The sequence below is a fragment of the Hylobates moloch genome, unplaced genomic scaffold (assembly GCF_009828535.3).
Source record: "Hylobates moloch isolate HMO894 unplaced genomic scaffold, HMol_V3 SCAFFOLD_12, whole genome shotgun sequence".
NCBI lineage: Eukaryota > Metazoa > Chordata > Mammalia > Primates > Hylobatidae > Hylobates > Hylobates moloch.
The window spans coordinates 46,250,544-46,266,400 of record NW_026652287.1 but is presented as its reverse complement, the minus strand read 5'-3'; the positions used below and the strand labels follow the sequence as shown (position 1 = coordinate 46,266,400).

The window sequence follows — 15,857 nt, the reverse complement described above, 5'->3', positions numbered from 1 at the left end:
TGTGATCCCAGCTACGCAGGAAGCTGAGGCGGGAGAATTGCTTGAACCCAGGAGATGGAGGTTGCAGTGAGCCAAGATTGCGCCACTGCACTCCAGCCTGGGTGACAGAGCGAGACTTCGTGTCAAAAAGAAAAAAAAAAATTAGCTGGGCTTTCGGCTTTCGGCTTGGAGGAGCCCAAGGTGCAACTTCCTTTGGTCGTCCAGAATCCAGGTTTTTCCGACACCAATCACCTCCACCATGCTGCCAAAGTTCAACCCCAACAAGATAAAATCTGTACACCTGAGGTGCACCCGGGGTGAAGGGGGTGCCACTTCTGTGCTAGCCCCCAAGATCGGCCCCCTGGGTCTGTCTCCAAAAAAGCTTGGTAATGACCTTGCCAAGGCAACGGGTGAATGGAAGGGCCTGAGGATGACAGTAAAACTGACCATTCAGAACAGACAGGCCCAGATTGAGGTGGTGCCTTCTGCCTCTGCCCTGATCATTAAAGCCCTCAAGGAACCACCAAGAGACAGAAACATAAAAACATTAGACACAATGGGAATATCACTTTTGATGAGATCGTCAACATTACTCGACAGATGCAGCACCGATCTTTAGCCAGAGAACTCTCTGGAACCATCAAAGAGATCCTGGGGACTGCCCAGTCTGTGGGCTGTAATGTTGATGGCCGCCACCCTCATGACATCATAGATGACATCAACAGTGGTGCTGGCCGGGCACGGTGGCTCACGCCTGTAATCCCAGCACTTTGGGAGGCCGACGCGGGTGGATCACGAGGTCAGGAGATGGAGACCATCCTGGCTAACAAGGTGAAACCCCGTCTCTACTAAAAATACAATACAAACAAATTAGCCGGGCGTGGTGGCAGGCGCCTGTAGTCCCAGCTACTCGGGAGGCTGAGGCAGGAGAATGGTGTGAACCCGGGAGGCAGAACTTGCAGTGAGCCGAGATCGTGCCACTGAACTCCAGCCTGGGCGACAGAGCGAGACTCCGACTCAAAAAAAAACCCGGGCGCGGTGGCTCACGCTTGTAATCCCAGCACTTTGGGAGGCCGAGGCGGGCGGATCACGAGGTCAGGAGATCGAGACCACGGTGAAACTCCGTCTCTACTAAAAATACAAAAAATTAGCCGGGCGTGGTGGCGGGCGCCTGTGGTCCCAGCTACTCGGAGAGGCTGAGGCAGGAGAATGGCGTGAACCCAGGAGGCGGCGCTTGCAGTGAGCCGAGATCGTGCCACTGCACTCCAGCCCGGGCGACAGAGTGAGACTCCGTCAGCACAAAGAAAAATATTTTAATAAAGGGTCATTTGACAACCGGTGGAAAAAAAAAATTAGCCAGGCGTCGTGGTGTGTGCCTGTAGTCCCAGCTACTTGGGAGGCTGAGGCAGGGGAACTGCTTGAATCCGGGAGGCAGGGGTTGCAGTGAGCCGAATTGCGCCACTGTACTCTAGCCTGGCAACACAGCGAGACTCTGTCAAAAACAAAAAAGAAAAGAAAAGAAAGAAGAAAAGAGAGAGAAGAAGAAGAAAAAAAGAAAAATTAGCTGGGTGTGGTGGCGTAGTCCCAGCTACTCCAGAGGCTGAGGTGGGAAGATTGCTTGAGCCCAGGAGCTCAAGGCTGCAGTGAACTGTGATCAAGCCACTGCACTCCAGCCTGGGTGATAGAGAGAGAGGCTCTAGTCGAAAGAAAGAAAGGAAGGAAGGGAGGGAGGGAGGGAGGGAGGGAAGGAGGGAAAGAAAAGAAAGAAAAGAAAAGGAAGAGAGAGAAAGAGAAAGAAAAAGGAAAAGAGAAAGGAAAAAGAAAGAAAGAAAGAAGAAAGGAAGAGAAAGAAAGGAAAGAAAGAAAGAAGAAAGAAAGACAAAGAAAGAAAGAAAAAAGAAATTAGCTGTGCATGGTGCCTGAGCCTGTGGTCCAACCTGCTTGGGAGGCTGAGGTGGGGAGGATTGCTTGAGCCTGGGAGTTCGAGGCTACATGGCTACATTGAGCCATGATTGCACAGAAAATTCTTGGCCTCAAGTGATCCTCCCACCTCAGCCTCCTAAATTTTTGGGGTTACAGGTATGAATCACGGCACCCAGCACATTTAGCATTTTCTATGTGCCAGGCACTCTGCTAGGTTTGTTGTAAGGATTACATGTGTAATCTCAATCCTTACAACAAACCTAAAGGACAGGGACTATTATTGTCCCCAATACACAGTTGGGGAAACAGGCCCAGAGAGGTCAAGGATGCATAGCAAGAAAGTAGACCTGGTTGTCTCCCTCTCTCCAGAATATGTTCTTCTCCTTCTTCTTCTTCTTCTTTTTTTTTTTTTTCTGAGACAGAGTCTTCCTCTGCAGCCCAGGCTGGAGTGCAGTGACACCATCTTGGCTCACTGCAACCTCTGCCTCCCAGGTTCAAGTGATTCTCCTGCCTCAGCCTCCGGATAGCTGGGATTACAGGCGCCTGCCACCTTGCCCGGGTAATTTTTGTGTTTTTAGTATAGATTGGGTTTCACCATGTTGACCAGGCTGGTCTCCAACTCCCAACCTCAGGTGATCCGCCCACCTCAGCCTTCCAAAGTGCTGGGATTACAGGCGTGAGCCACCGTGCCCGGCCCGGAATATGTGCTTCTTACCTGACTTCTGCAGCTGGCCTTTGTCACTCAGCATCATGTTTCTGGTTCCGAATTATCTGTGTGGCCTGTGTGTGTAGTTCTGTCTGGCTCGGGCCTTTTATCCTCTGGGGAGGACCCATCTGGGAGGATGGGCATGTAGGCTGTGCTGTTTGCAGTTTGTGCCAATTTAGTACAAGCCAGCAGCAAACACCTTTCTGGAGTCTCCTGCAGCAGGCTTGGGGTTCCCTGCTGGAACCTGCTGGTCACCGGATGGGTGACCTTTTTAGTTTTCACAGCCAGTGTCCAATCAATTAGTCCAGGCCTCACCAATGTTATTTGCTGTGACAAGGTTCAATGCTGCCTTTTCTGATGGGTCCAATGGGGTCTTGGGGATGGGTGTGTCTTAAGGGGATGTGTCTGTAGGGTGTTTGTTCCAGCCCCATCTTCCGTCCCATCACTTTCAGTCCCCAGCCCCACAGTGGCCGGGCACCGGAAACCCCCAAGAGGCCCGGGCGGGGGCGGGGGTCGGCCAAGCCGCTTCCCGCGGAAGGAAGGGCCCGGCCGTTCCTGCGACAGGATGCGCGGCGAGGCCCCCTCCCCAGGGGCCCGGGACTTCCCCGAGCCTTGCCACGCTCGCGGGGGAGGAACTCCGACGCGGGTGCATTGAGCTACCGCCTGCGGTGTGGGGCTCCACTGCCCCCACGTCCCCTGGGGGAGTTGGGTGGGTCAGGACTCGGAGTAGGTGGCGCCTTTTAAAAGTCCCCCCACGTGTTCCCAGGAAGGAATCAGGCAGCCGTGGGGGCGAGCTTGGCTGGAGGAGAACGGTGAGAAGCTCTCCTTCACAATCCACACAGGAGGGGAAAGGGGGTGTGGGTTGGGCGGGAGGGGAGCCAAAGCTCCCAGATTCCACCACCGTTCTGAGGCCGGCTTGCCCCTCCTTCTACCCTCCGGCCACGGGGTCAGTTCCCCTGGGGTCATGGGAAGCCTGCGGCGGCAGAGCCAGCCGTCGGGGGGGCGGGGCGAGCGCTTTCCCGGCGCCTCCCTCCCGCCGCCACCACTCCCCGCACCTGCGACTCCTTTGTCTTCCCGACAGGCCCCCTCCCTTCGCCCTGGGGCAACGCCCACAACCCCACTCCTAAACCTACGTGGGGGATATTGAAAGGGCTTTCTCCTTTCAGGGTGGTTATTCTAGAGCTGGGGAGTGACCCAAGAAAATAACTAGGGCTCTAATGGGCATTTTTAAAAACCTAATGCCGGGTGGAGAAGCTGCTTAGAGGCCCATTTCACAGATGAGGAAACTGAGGCTGCACGTCCCTGCCTGAGCCACACAGCGATTCCTCCAGGAAGACACGGGAATTGGGGAATAAAGAGCCCTTCAAAGCTCACCCGCTCAGCTCCGAGACTGTAGGGCCCCGGCCGCAGCTGAATCAGTTTGGTCTAGGGGGTGGGGCGAGAGCTACCACCTTTCAAGGCTTCAAAGTGCGTGCGATCGATCCCCAGCTCCGCTTGGGGCAGTGTGTTTAACACTATTGTCTCAACTCAAAAAGCCCCGACCTCCCTGTCCCGGAGTTGTAGGACAATTTCAAGGGAACTCCCAAATCTGGGGAAGGCGGGGCTCCACCAGTTAGGGAATGCCCGGGCAAGGAAAAGGGGGCCCAGCCCTCTCTCGCCCACGTGGTAACCGGTCAGACCGGTTCTTGGGGCCCCAGCGAGCCGCTGCCAGCCCCTGACCCTTTAACCCCGCCCCTCCCCCACCAGAGCAGAAAACCAGACAGCACCGGCTTTTTTACTCAGATGGTTTTTATTTTCCTATCTGACATTTCTAACAAAACTCCAGGTAGACGGAGTTAAAAAGAATCCACCGCACGAAAGGTAAACAAAACAGACCCTCAGAAACTCCCTGGCAAGGATGTTCCCCTCCCCAGATTGGCCCAATTTCACCAGCAACTGGTCTCAGCTCAGCCTTACACCTTTCCACTGACACCCCCCACCCCTCCACATTCTCGTGATTCAGACCAGGAACCTCGGCTGATTGTGTCCGTGTGTCTGAGGGAGGGGGACGCTGGAACCTGGGAACCTACTGGGCACCTCTAATGCAGATGAGAAAAACTTGAATGTGAAACTAGATCAGCCCCCGCTCCCACCCGAAGGTACAGAGGCGCGGGACATTAACCAGCAGCACGCGGGGGTGAAGTGACTCAGGCCACTCTCCTCCCCACTCCCCAGGGCGGGTGCACGCCCCAGACCCTCCTGCCAGGCCCCACACCCACGCAAGGCGACAGGAAGCTCCCCACGCCTGCCCCATGACGCAACGATGACCGCTTATACAAGTATGTCAGCGGAGGGGGAAGGGGAGTGCCTGGAATTCTCCGAGGTTGGAAACGCAAAACCAACTCTTGAAAAACCTTGAAAGGGCCAGCACAGCCCACAGTACAAAATGAAGTCTGACCCTGAGGAGATCTTAAAAAACAAAACAAACAAACAAAAAACCCAAGCCTCCCTTCTCCCAGTCCAGAAGGAGGGCGAAAGGTTCACGTCCCAGTCCACTAAGACAGCACCTGTGGGGGCAGGTCTCTGCGGAAGGCGCCCGCGCCCCCGGCTCAGACTCCTCGGTGCCGTCGCTGCACACTGAAGGCGATGGCTCCCCGGGGACAGAGTCCCTCTCCGGGCCTCTCAGCAGCCCGGGCGGCGGCTTCTCTCCACGGTTTTCGCGGGCGCTTCCCCCGGGATGGAAGGGGGTGGCCTCGCCTCGGGTCTGCGCCCTCGGGCCGACGGTTCGACGCGCGCTCCGGGCTCCGGCAGCGCTGCTCGGGGTCCTCAGAAGGCCACCACGGCCCGCACGAGCACGTTGAGCATGCTGTCCGCCGGGCGGCAGGCGGGCTTTGCCTCGCACGCGGGCGGCGCCGTCGGAGGGGCCGCGGGGCTGCAGTTCAGGAGGCCGGAGAAGCGCCTCTGCAGGACGCGAGCCAGGTTGGGAAAGGCGCCTTCCGCTTGCGCCGGAGGGGGCTGCAGGCGACTGGCGACTTCGGATGACGCCCCCTCCTCTTCTTCCTTTTCTTCCAGACGGGCTTTCTTGCTCGGGACCAGTCCAGCGTCCCCGCCGTCGCTCAGGCTGCTGCTGCGTCGTTTGCGGCTGACTTTGGCGGGGCGCGGGGCACAGCAGGCGGAGGTCTCCTCGGCTGTTGGCGCCTCCTGCGTGTCCATTGGCTCCGGAGACGGGTGCTCACCGTCGGGGGTCGCTGTTTCGGCCGTGGACTCGGCTTCCCGGGGCGGGTGCAGGCGAGGGTCAGAGGGGAGGGCGGCCGGCAAGGACACCTCGGGCTCGAGGGCCTCCACCTTGGCCGAGAGGTAGAGCTCCCGGGCGCTGCGCATGACCAGCGACAGCTGCAGACTCCGGTGCAGCCGCAGGCCACCGCGCTGCATGCGGGAGTGATACATCTTCCACACCGACAGGGTCATGATGCGCTGTGCCTCCTTCTGCACTTCCATGGCGACTCGACGGCGACAGCGGCGGGGGCTCTCGGGACGGACAGAACAGGCAGCAGATGCACTCCGGACAACGGGCTCGCTCACGCCTCTCTACACGAACCAACCCACGCAGTGACACGGCTAGGACGCTCTACCCAGGCGCCCGCCACCCAGGCCCTTTTATACCCCCAGTGACGTCACTGAGACGCCCCGCCCAACCGAAGGACGCATCCGGGCTTTCCAACTCGTCGCGGCCAAACACTCCTTAAAGCGACAGAATGTGATTTACCCAGCAGGGAAAGGAGACGGGAACCCTGGCGAGGAGGAGCATCCCCCCACTCCACGCTGAGCTTTCTGGGTGGGTTCCTTTCTCTGAGCCCCGCCGATGCATCAGCGCCCTGGCCCAAGGGAGGGGGGCCGGGGGTGGAGCTCACGGCCTACCCACATGCTCACGTCTGGAGGCCCCAGTGGGTCGTGGGCAGCAAGTTTCCCTTCACACAGGGGAAGACCCGGGTTCCAGCCTGAACATCCCCTGTGGCCACTGTTCTTAGCATTTACCAGGTGTGTCTAATGAGTGTTTTCTGCACCAATAATCATGCTAACAGCGCTTACGTGCCAGGCTAGGTTAAGAGCTCTTCTTTTATCAATAATTCACCGATCCCCAGCCTCCACTCCTCGGAGGATACTGTTCTATCTGCTTCCTTCAAGTGCGGAAACCAAGGCAGAGTCACTGGGCCAATATTTACTAAACAAACAATATTTGCTACTGCTGTGAAAGGGGGCCACTGGGGCCTCCAGCTCTTCGGTCTCTAGCGTACGCCAGCCCTTGCTTGTAGGCGGTGACCCGCCCCGGGCTACGGGTTCCCGTGATTCGTACCAAGCCGTTCCCCCGCAGTTTCCCGCGACAGGAGCTCCACGGGTGGGTTCAGAGTTCGCACGGCTGCGAACCCGGCGCGCACGACAGTTCCCGTGAACACGTGGCTGCTGCCCCCCAAACAAGGGGGCCGAGTTCCGCCTCCGCGCTCGGGGAGGCGGGGTTCGGTTGGGAGCTGGAAACCCAGCAATGCAGAGACAGAGCAGATAGAAAACCTCCGCCCTACCCTCCGCTACGCGCCGTCTCTCCAAGAAATCCTAATTCCAATTCCTCCAAAAATAGGATGCAGAATTGATCGAATGGCTCCATTCATTCCTGGTGCGGGCCCTTTAAGGGGTAGTGCGCCCCCCACTTTCCGCCCGCACTGGCTCGCGGCGCCTTCCCGCCACCAGCGCCCGCTGACTTCCACAACTAAATTTGGACGTAGTGACGTAGGGCAGTCGCGCGGGCCGCTTCCGGTTGCCCATATTAGGACAGGGCCCGAGATCGCCTTAGCGGGCGGCGGCGGGGCTTCCGGGGGGGGCGGAGGGGCGGGGCTTTGCGCTCCGGCCACGCCCCTCCCCATCCCCAGCTGGGGCAGCCGGAGCAGGCTGGAGCCCCAGGCTTCCTGACTCGCATTCCAGCCGGGTGGGTGAAGAGGAGAGTTTCACTTCCTTCTCTCCAGGGGCCAGGAAGGCGTCACGCCAGGAAAGCACCCCGCAGCGGGTAGGGGCGACCTGAGGGCTCCCAGGGACGCCATCTCCCAGAGACGCTACAGAACGACCCTGCATACACAATAGACGACCCGCTGAGGCCCCCTTCATCCCGTTTCTCCCCTTCCCAATTATTTCCCCCATACAAGGCTCCCTCCCAGGTTATTCCTGACCCCTGCCCCACACTGATCTACTCGGGCCTTGGGGCACCCTCCCGTCCCGCCCTTCCCCCGCACGCTGGGAACTCAAAAATTATTCCCTCCTAAAAGACCCTTCCCAAACTCGTCCCCATTCAACGATGGTGCCAGACTGCGACGACCTGCCGAAGACGCCCTCGTCCCCGCCCCGCTAACCTTACCACGGAGACCCCACAATGACTTCCCCAGCCCAGGCGCTATCTCAGACCCCACGCAGCAACTCTGACGCGCAAGGGGGCGACCCTCCGAGGACTCCCTCAGATAACCCTCCCACCCTCTGGGGGAGACCAGACCCCCTACCACTCAAAAAAAGTGCTTTCCCGAGGCTCCCCAACACACAGAGCGCCACTGTCACACATAGGGACGACCCTGAGTCCCTCCGCTGATATTCCTGGCCCCTACCCGCACGGAGACCCCACACACAGAGGGCCCCCCTGGAGACCATCCTCAAAGCCACCACACCTCCCGCGACCCCCAGGCTCGCACCCAGAAACACTCCGCGCTTCTGAAGAAACCCACCTCCACGCACGCTCTCAAAGGTGACCTCCCCCCGCCCCTGGCATATCTGGGACCCCCACTCACGACCACCTCGCCCCAAGGCGACCTCGAGGTGCCCCCAACTCCCCCACTTCTCAGGAAAGAGAGATTGGGAGAATGCGGCAGAACTCCCCGGAGGAGCAGGCCCGCTCCTCACCCCGCCCCCGCAGGGAGAAGGGAGGACCACCTCTCCCCCAGACCCTGCCCAAACCTGACACTCGGGACCCTGGACTGGGACGATCTCCCAGGTGCCAGCTCAGGGAGTCCATGAAAAGGTTCAACAAATCGAATGAGCCCCTTCCCCAGCCATAATCCCCACCCGCCAGAGATGAGGGAGGCTATCATTATTTACATTGCCCGTGCCTGGAAGGGAAACTGAAGTTGCGCAGGAACAATCCGAGGAACTGGGTCTTGAACCGAGATTCCGAACTCGGACCCGAACAGGCCCAGACAGAACTCCGACACCGCCCCCTAAGGTGCGGCACAAGAGGGCGAAGGGGCGGGGGCATGTGCACCGGAAGCTGCCTCTGCCCACAACCAAGATGGCTGCGGAGGGGGCGGAAGTGTCCGCACGTCGGGCCTCCGAGGCCTCTCTTTCTCCCCTGGCGGTCCCGCTCTCGATGGTGGCCTGACGGGGGCGGGGGTGGCGGCGCGTTCTCCTCTGTTGGGAGGGAACCAGCCCGCGAACCCAGGCCAGGAGGGGGGTTCGGCCTGGGGGGGAAGGGACTGACATGTCTCTCGAAGACCCCTTTTTTGTAGTCCGAGGGTGAGTGACAACGACGGGGGAGGGCGGAGGGTGCTCTGTACCCAAACCAGCCAGTGCCCGGGTGCCGGCCCCAGCGTGCCCGGCGGGCTGGGCAAGGCCGTCCGGGTGCAGAGTGGGAGGCGCACGCAGGGGTATATAGGGGTCTCCGGAGTCCCCCATGCGTTTGGGTTTGCAGTCGGGGGCAGAGGCAGGTGGTCCCGCCTGCCCCCAGCCGCGCCCGCCGTGCCCCTGCCCGCAGCGAGGTGCAGAAGGCGGTGAACACGGCCCGCGGGCTGTACCAGCGCTGGTGCGAGCTCCTGCAGGAAAGCGCGGCGGTCGGACGCGAGGAGCTGGACTGGACGACCAATGAGCTGCGGAATGGCCTGCGCAGCATCGAGTGGGACCTCGAGGACCTGGAAGAGACCATCGATATCCTGGGGCTTTGTGGCAGGGGGTGGCATGGGAGAGCCCATTGCGGTGGCAGGGGACCTGGGAGCCCGCCCTCGGGGAGGGCTGGACCCCTAGGGACGGGGATGATATCTGGCTCCGGCCTTGACCCTTGACTCTCAGCCCACGTATAGTGGAAGCCAACCCAGGCAAGTTCAAGCTCCCGGCCGGGGACCTGCAGGAGAGAAAGGTGTTCGTGGAGCGGATGCGAGAGGCAGTCCAGGTCAGGAAAGGTCCTGCAGGCGGGGAGTGGGGGAAGGTTTGAGTGTGTGTGTGTTTTTTTTTTCTTTTTCTTTCTTTCTTTTTTTTGAGACAGAGCCTTGCTCTGTCGCCCAGGCTGGAGTATGGAGTACAGTGTTGCAATCTTGGCTCACTGCAACCTCCGCCTCCCGGGCTCGAGTGATTCTCATGTCTCAGTCTCCTGAGTAGTTGGGACTACAGGTGCCTGCCACCATACCCGGCTCAGTTTTGTGTTTTTAGTAAAGACGGGGTTTCACCATGTTGGGCAGGCTGGTCTTGAACTCCTGACCTCAGGTGATCCACCCGACTCGGCCTCTCAAAGTGCTACGATTACAGGCGTTAAGCCACCGCGCCTGGCCTGAGTGTCTTTCTTCCCTAATGCTGTCCTCACCTCCAGGAAATGAAGGACCATATGGTCAGCCCAACAGCCGTAGCATTTTTGGAGAGGAATAACAGAGAGGTAAGCCTTCCTTACCCACCCTGCCCACCTGAGCGCCTGGGGGTAACCAAGCCAGATCTCTCTGTGTGTGTTCACCTGTCCCTTTTGCGACAGTGCCCATCCTCTCTGTGTGCAGTTGTCTTCTTGCTGTCTACCTGCCTGCACTTTCTCGGTGTGTGCACCTGAACCTTTCTGTGTGTATATGTCCGTGGGTTCCTCTCTACTGTCTCCTCTGGGTCTATACTGGTTTCCTGTTGCAGGAGAGGGCTGGGGGCCTGTGTACCTATCTCCTTTCTGCTTCCATGCCATTTGTCCTGTGTGCACCCGTTTCCAGGACGCATGCCTGCCTTTTACTCTTTTTTTTTTTTTTTTTTTTTGAGACAGAGTCTTGCTCTGTTGCCCAGGCTGGAGTGCAGTGGCTTGATGTCAGCTCACTGCAACCTCCGCCTCCCGGGTTCAAGCGATTCTCCTGCCTCAGCCTCCCAAGTAGCTGGGATTACAGGTGCCCGTCACCATGCCCGGGTAATTTTTGTATTTTTGTATTTTTTTTATTTTTTTGAGATGGAGTTTCACTCTTGTTGCCCAGGCTGGAGTGCAATGGTGCAATCTCTGCTCACCACAACCTCCGCCTCCTGGGTTCAAGCAATTCTCCTGCCTCAGCCTCCCGAGTAGCTGGGATTATAGGCATGCACCACCATGCCTGGCTAATTTTGTATTTTTAGTAGAGACGGGGTTTCTCCACGTTGGTCAGGCTGATCTCGAACTCCCAACCTCAGGTGATCCACCTGCCTCAGCCTCCCAAAGTGCTGGGATTACAGGCGTGAGCCACTGCACCTGGCCTAATTTTTGTATTTTTAGTAGGGTTTTGTCATGTTGGTCAGCCTGGTCTCGAACTCCTCACATCAACTGATCTGCCCGCCTCAGCCTTCCAAAGTGCTGGGATTACAGGCGTGAGCCATTGCGCATAACTTCCTTTTTTTTTTTTTTTTTTTTTTGAGATGCAATCTCGCTCTGTTGCCAGGCTGGAGTGCAGTGGCGCGATCTCGGCTCACTGCAACCTCTGCCTCCTGGGCTCAAGCGATTCTCCAGCCTCAGCCTCCTGAGTAGCTGTAACACAGGCACATGCCACCATACCCGGCTAAATTTTTTTTTTTTTGAGATGGAGTCTTGCTCTGTCACCCAGGCTGGAGTGCAGTGACATGATCTCAGCTCACTGCAACCTCTGCCTCCCGGGTTCAAGCAATTCTCTGTCTCAGCCTCCCGAGTAGCTGGGATTACAGGCACCCACTACCATGCGTGGCTAAATTTTGTATTTCTAGTAGAGACGGGGGCTTCAACATCTTGGCCAGGCTGGTCTTGAACTCTTGACCTCCTGATCCACCTGCCTCGGCCTCCCAAAGTGCTGGGATTACAGATGTGAGCCACCATGCCCGGCCAATTTTTGTGTTTTTAGTAGAGACGGAGTTTCATCATGTTGGCCAGATGGTCTCGATCTCCTGACTTTGTGATCCACCAGCTTCACCTTCCCAAAATGCTGAGATTACAGGCGTGAGCCACCGCGCCTGGCCAGCTTCCTTTTTTTGTTCTGAGATGGAGTCTTGCCCTGTTGCCCAGGCTGGAGTGCAGTGGTGAAATCTTGACTCACTGCAACCTCCACCTTCCGGGTTCAAGCAATTCTCCTGCCTCAGCCTCCTGGGTAGCTGGGACAACAGGAGTGTGCCACCATGCCCGGCTAATTTTTGTGTTTTTAGTAGAGACGGGGTTTCCCCATGTTGGCCAGGACCTCAGGTGATCCTTTTCATCTGTACATGCCTTTTCATCTGTACATGCACCTAACCTATTTGGGTGCGTGCACTTGGCCTCTGAGTGTATCTGCATTTTCCCCCCTCATATCCTCCAGTTTCCTCTGTAATGTGCCTGCTGTGTGTGTGTGTGTGTGTGTGTGTGTGTTTGTGTTTCTCCCAACCACCTCTGTCAGTCCACTTTTTCTCTTGGTGTTCTCTGTTGATATTTTTCATATGTTGAGAACCACCAGCCTTTCTCTCTCCCTCATAAGCCTACATGGGGTCGGGGAGGGTGGGGGACTGAGGCTCCTCCCAGTTTGTCATCCCATAGCAGTGCCCACATGCCTTCCAGATGTGCTGCCTTGGGGGAATTCAAATCCAAACTCTAAAATACATCTGTTGGAGCCGGGCACGGTGGCTCACACCTAAAATCTCAGCACTTTGGGAGGCCCAGGCAAGTGGATCACCTGAGGTCAGGAGTTCAAGACCAATCTGGCCAACATGATGAAACCCTGCCTCTACAAAAAATAAAAAATTAGCCAGGCGTGGTGGTGAGCACCTGTAATCTCAGATACTTGGGAAGCTGAGGCAGGAGAATTGCTTGAACCCGGGAGGTGGAGGTTGCAGTGAGGCGAGATCACACCACTGCACTCCAGCCTAGGTGACAGAGCAAGACTCTGTCTCAGACAAACAAACAAACAAACATCTGTTGGGCCAGGCGCGGTAGTTCACGCCTGTAATCCCAGCACTTTGGGAGGCCGAGGCAGGTGGATCACTTGAGGTCAGGAGTTCGAGACCAGCCTGGCCAACATGGGGAAACCCTATCTCTACTAAAAATACAAAAATTAGCCGGATGTGGTGGCGGGTGCCTGTAATCCCAGCTAAAATCCCCCCAAAAATAAACAAATAGTAAAATGTGACATTTACTAGCATTACTATGTGTTGGGCACTGCTCTAAGTGTACCCCATGAATTAATTCTTTAAATCCTCATTTCAACCCAGGAAACATGGATTCTAGTTCTTCCCATTTTATTTATTTTTTTCGAGGCAAGATCACTCTGACACCCAGGCTGGAAATGCAGTGGTGCGATCTCAGGTCACTGCAACCACCGCACCCCAGGTTCAAGCGATTCTGCTGCCTTAGCCTCACAAGTAGCTGGGATTACAGGCGTGCACCGGCACACCCGGTAATATTTTTTTTTTTGAGAGGTCTTAATCTGTCACCCAGGCTGGAGTGCAGTGGTGTGATCTCGGCTCACTGTAACCTCAGCCTCCCAGGTTCAAGTGATTCTCCTGCCTCAGCCTCCCGAGTAGCTGGGATTACAGGCATCCGCCGCCACGCCTGGCTAATTTTTGTATTTTTAGTAGAGACGGGGTTTCACCATGTTGGCCAGGCTGGTCTTAAACTCTTGACCTCATGATCCATCTGCCTCAGCCTCCCAAAGTGCTGGGATTACAGGCGTGAGCCACTGCGCCCGGCCCAATTTTTGTATTTTTAGTAGAGATGGGGTTTCACCATGTTGGCAAGACTGGTCTCGAGCTCCTGACCTCAAGTTATCTGCCCACCTCCACCTCCCAAAGTGCTGGGATTACAAGCATGAGCTACCATGCCGCATCCTGCTCTCTGCATTTTACAGATGAGGAAACTGAGGCACAAGGAAGTCAAATGATGGGGTCTCTGGGTCACCTTGCTAGTAAGTGGTGAGTGGGGAATGCAGGTTCTCCTGCCCCAGAGTCTGCCTCCCTGACTCACCACCATGGGGATTTGCCCCACATGCCCCGCTGTGAGTTGGGGTCTCTCCCTGAGCCTATGTTGTGTGCCCCTGCAGATACTGGCAGGCAAGCCAGCTGCCCAGAAGTCACCCAGCGACCTGCTGGATGCCAGCGCAGTCTCGGCCATGTCTCGCTACATCGAGGAGCCGCAGGCCACACAGCAGGTTTTGGGGCCGGCGGGGTGGATCCTGGGACGGGAGAGCCTTGCAGACTGATCCGAGGTCTGAGGTCCCTTTTTGTTGTTGTTGTTGTTGATACGGAGTCTCGCTTTGTCGCCCAGGCTGGAGTGCAGTGGCGTGATCTCAGCTCACTGCAACCTCCGCCTCCCAGGTTCCAGCTATTCTCCTGCCTCAGCCTCCCTAGTAGCTGGGATTACAGGCGCCCACCACAATGCCTGGCCAATTTTTATATTTTTAGTAGAGATGGGGTTTCACCACATTGGCCAGGCTGGTCTCGAACTCCTGGCCTCAAGTGATCCGCCTGTCTCGGCCTCCCAAAGTGCTGGGATTACAGTCATAAGCCACAGCGCTTGGCCTTCTGGGGTCCTTTTCAACAGCACCTCCCACCCCTTCGCTCTGCAGCTGATCATGGATGAACAGGATCAACAGCTGGAGATGGTGTCTGGGAGCATCCAGGTTCTGAAGCACATGTCCGGCCGCGTTGGGGAAGAGCTGGACGAGCAGGGCATGTGAGGCCAGGACCCTGGGGGTGGGCCAGGGGCTCTTGGCCGCCCTGGTGTGTCTGGGCTGTCTGGGGCTGATGCCATCCTGTTCTTGGCAGCATACTGGATGCCTTCGCCCAAGAGATGGATCACACCCAGTCCCGCATGGACGGGGTCCTCAGGAAGTTGGCCAAAGTATCCCACATGACGAGTGGTGAGTCCTCTCGGGGGAGGGGTCAGTCCTGGTGGGGGCAGTTTGTAAGTGGTACCCTCTCCCCCTGTGACCCCTGACCTTCTCGTTCCCAGACCGCCGACAGTGGTGTGCCATCGCTGTGCTAGTGGGGGTGCTTCTCCTCGTTCTCATCTTACTTTTCTCTCTCTGACCCCAGCCCTCCCTGGCAGGCTGGTCCCTTAAGCCTGGGGAGCCACCAAGCACTTTGGAGCTGGCCTCGCCCCCTAGGAGGAGAGGGTCCCTCCTGGGTAGCTGGAGAGTAGAGGGTCCCGCCTGGGGAGCTGTCCCCATGGCTCTCCCCCAGAGCCAGTGGGACCCTTCAGGACCCTGGGCCGGAACCACTACCACTGGTCCTGTCTCAAGTGCACTTAGAGGGTGGTGGAGGCAGGGACACCTGAGACACACCCGTCTCCATTTCCAGTTCTGGGACCCCAAAGCCATTTGCCCCTGTGCCTTATACATGTGCCAACCTGGAAATAAAATGTCGGCCTTTTTTATACGTATTTGTGTCGTGCGGTGTGTGTTGACTGCAAATGCGTGACCGAGCCCTGATTGGGACTTCCATTCTAAGCCACTGCTTGCACAAGTGCTCCAGTGTGTGTGTGCACCTGTGTGTGTTCCAGATTTCTTTTCTTTTCTTTTCTTTTTTTTTTTTTGAGACAGAGTTTCACTCTTGTCACCCAGGCTGGAGTACAGTGGTGCAATCTCTGCTCACTGCAACCTCCACCTCCTGGTTTCCAGCAATTCTCCTGCCTCAGCCTCCCAAGTAGCTGGGATTACAGGTGTGTGTCACCACACCCAGCTAATTTTTGTATTTTTAGTACAGATGGAATTTCCTCATGTTGGCCAGGTTGGTCTCAAACTCCTGACCTCAAGTGATTTGCCTGCCTCAGCCTCCCAAAGTGCTGGGATTACAGGCGTGAGCCACCGCACCCGTGCGAGTCCTTTTTTTAATGGTTTAGTTTCTCTTGAACTTTTTATTTTTATTTTTATTTTTTTGAGACGGAGTCTCGCTCTGTCGCCCAGGCTGGAGTGCAATGGCGTGATCTCGGCTCACTGCAACCTCTGCTTCCTGGGTTGAAGCAGTTCTCATGCCTCAGCCTCCCAAATAGCTTTGATTACAGAAATGCTCCACCACACCCAACTAATTTTTTATTTGTAGTAGAGATGTG

The 15,857-nt window shown here is 57.0% G+C and overlaps 2 protein-coding genes and 1 pseudogene across 4 annotated transcripts; 2 read left to right on the top strand and 1 right to left on the bottom strand.

The window, feature by feature from the left end:
* Positions 1 to 238: 238 nt before the first annotated feature.
* LOC116479516 (large ribosomal subunit protein uL11-like) lies at positions 239 to 3,263 on the top strand (annotated as a pseudogene).
* Positions 3,264 to 4,375: 1,112 nt separating this feature from the next.
* Positions 4,376 to 8,835, bottom strand: IER2 (immediate early response 2). Its single transcript, XM_032169897.2, has 2 exons — positions 8,717 to 8,835; positions 4,376 to 7,702 (listed from the first exon to the last, which is right to left on the bottom strand). Exon 2 carries the CDS (start codon positions 6,083 to 6,085, stop codon positions 5,414 to 5,416), a length of 672 nt encoding a protein of 223 aa, XP_032025788.1. The 5' UTR covers positions 6,086 to 7,702; positions 8,717 to 8,835; the 3' UTR covers positions 4,376 to 5,413.
* Positions 8,836 to 8,893: 58 nt separating this feature from the next.
* Positions 8,894 to 15,188, top strand: STX10 (syntaxin 10). Of its 3 annotated transcripts, XM_032169893.1 has the most exons (8): positions 8,894 to 9,130; positions 9,369 to 9,538; positions 9,685 to 9,779; positions 10,194 to 10,256; positions 13,849 to 13,956; positions 14,374 to 14,480; positions 14,573 to 14,667; positions 14,760 to 15,188. In XM_032169893.1, exons 1-8 carry the CDS (start codon positions 9,096 to 9,098, stop codon positions 14,834 to 14,836), a joined length of 750 nt encoding a protein of 249 aa, XP_032025784.1. In that variant the 5' UTR covers positions 8,894 to 9,095; the 3' UTR covers positions 14,837 to 15,188. The 3 variants fall into 3 exon arrangements, with proteins under 3 accessions (XP_032025784.1, XP_032025786.1, XP_032025787.1); XM_032169895.2 differs by lacking the exon at positions 13,849 to 13,956 and having other exon boundaries at positions 9,001 to 9,130; XM_032169896.2 differs by lacking the exon at positions 14,760 to 15,188 and having other exon boundaries at positions 9,001 to 9,130; positions 14,374 to 14,476; positions 14,573 to 14,661.
* Positions 15,189 to 15,857: the final 669 nt, after the last annotated feature.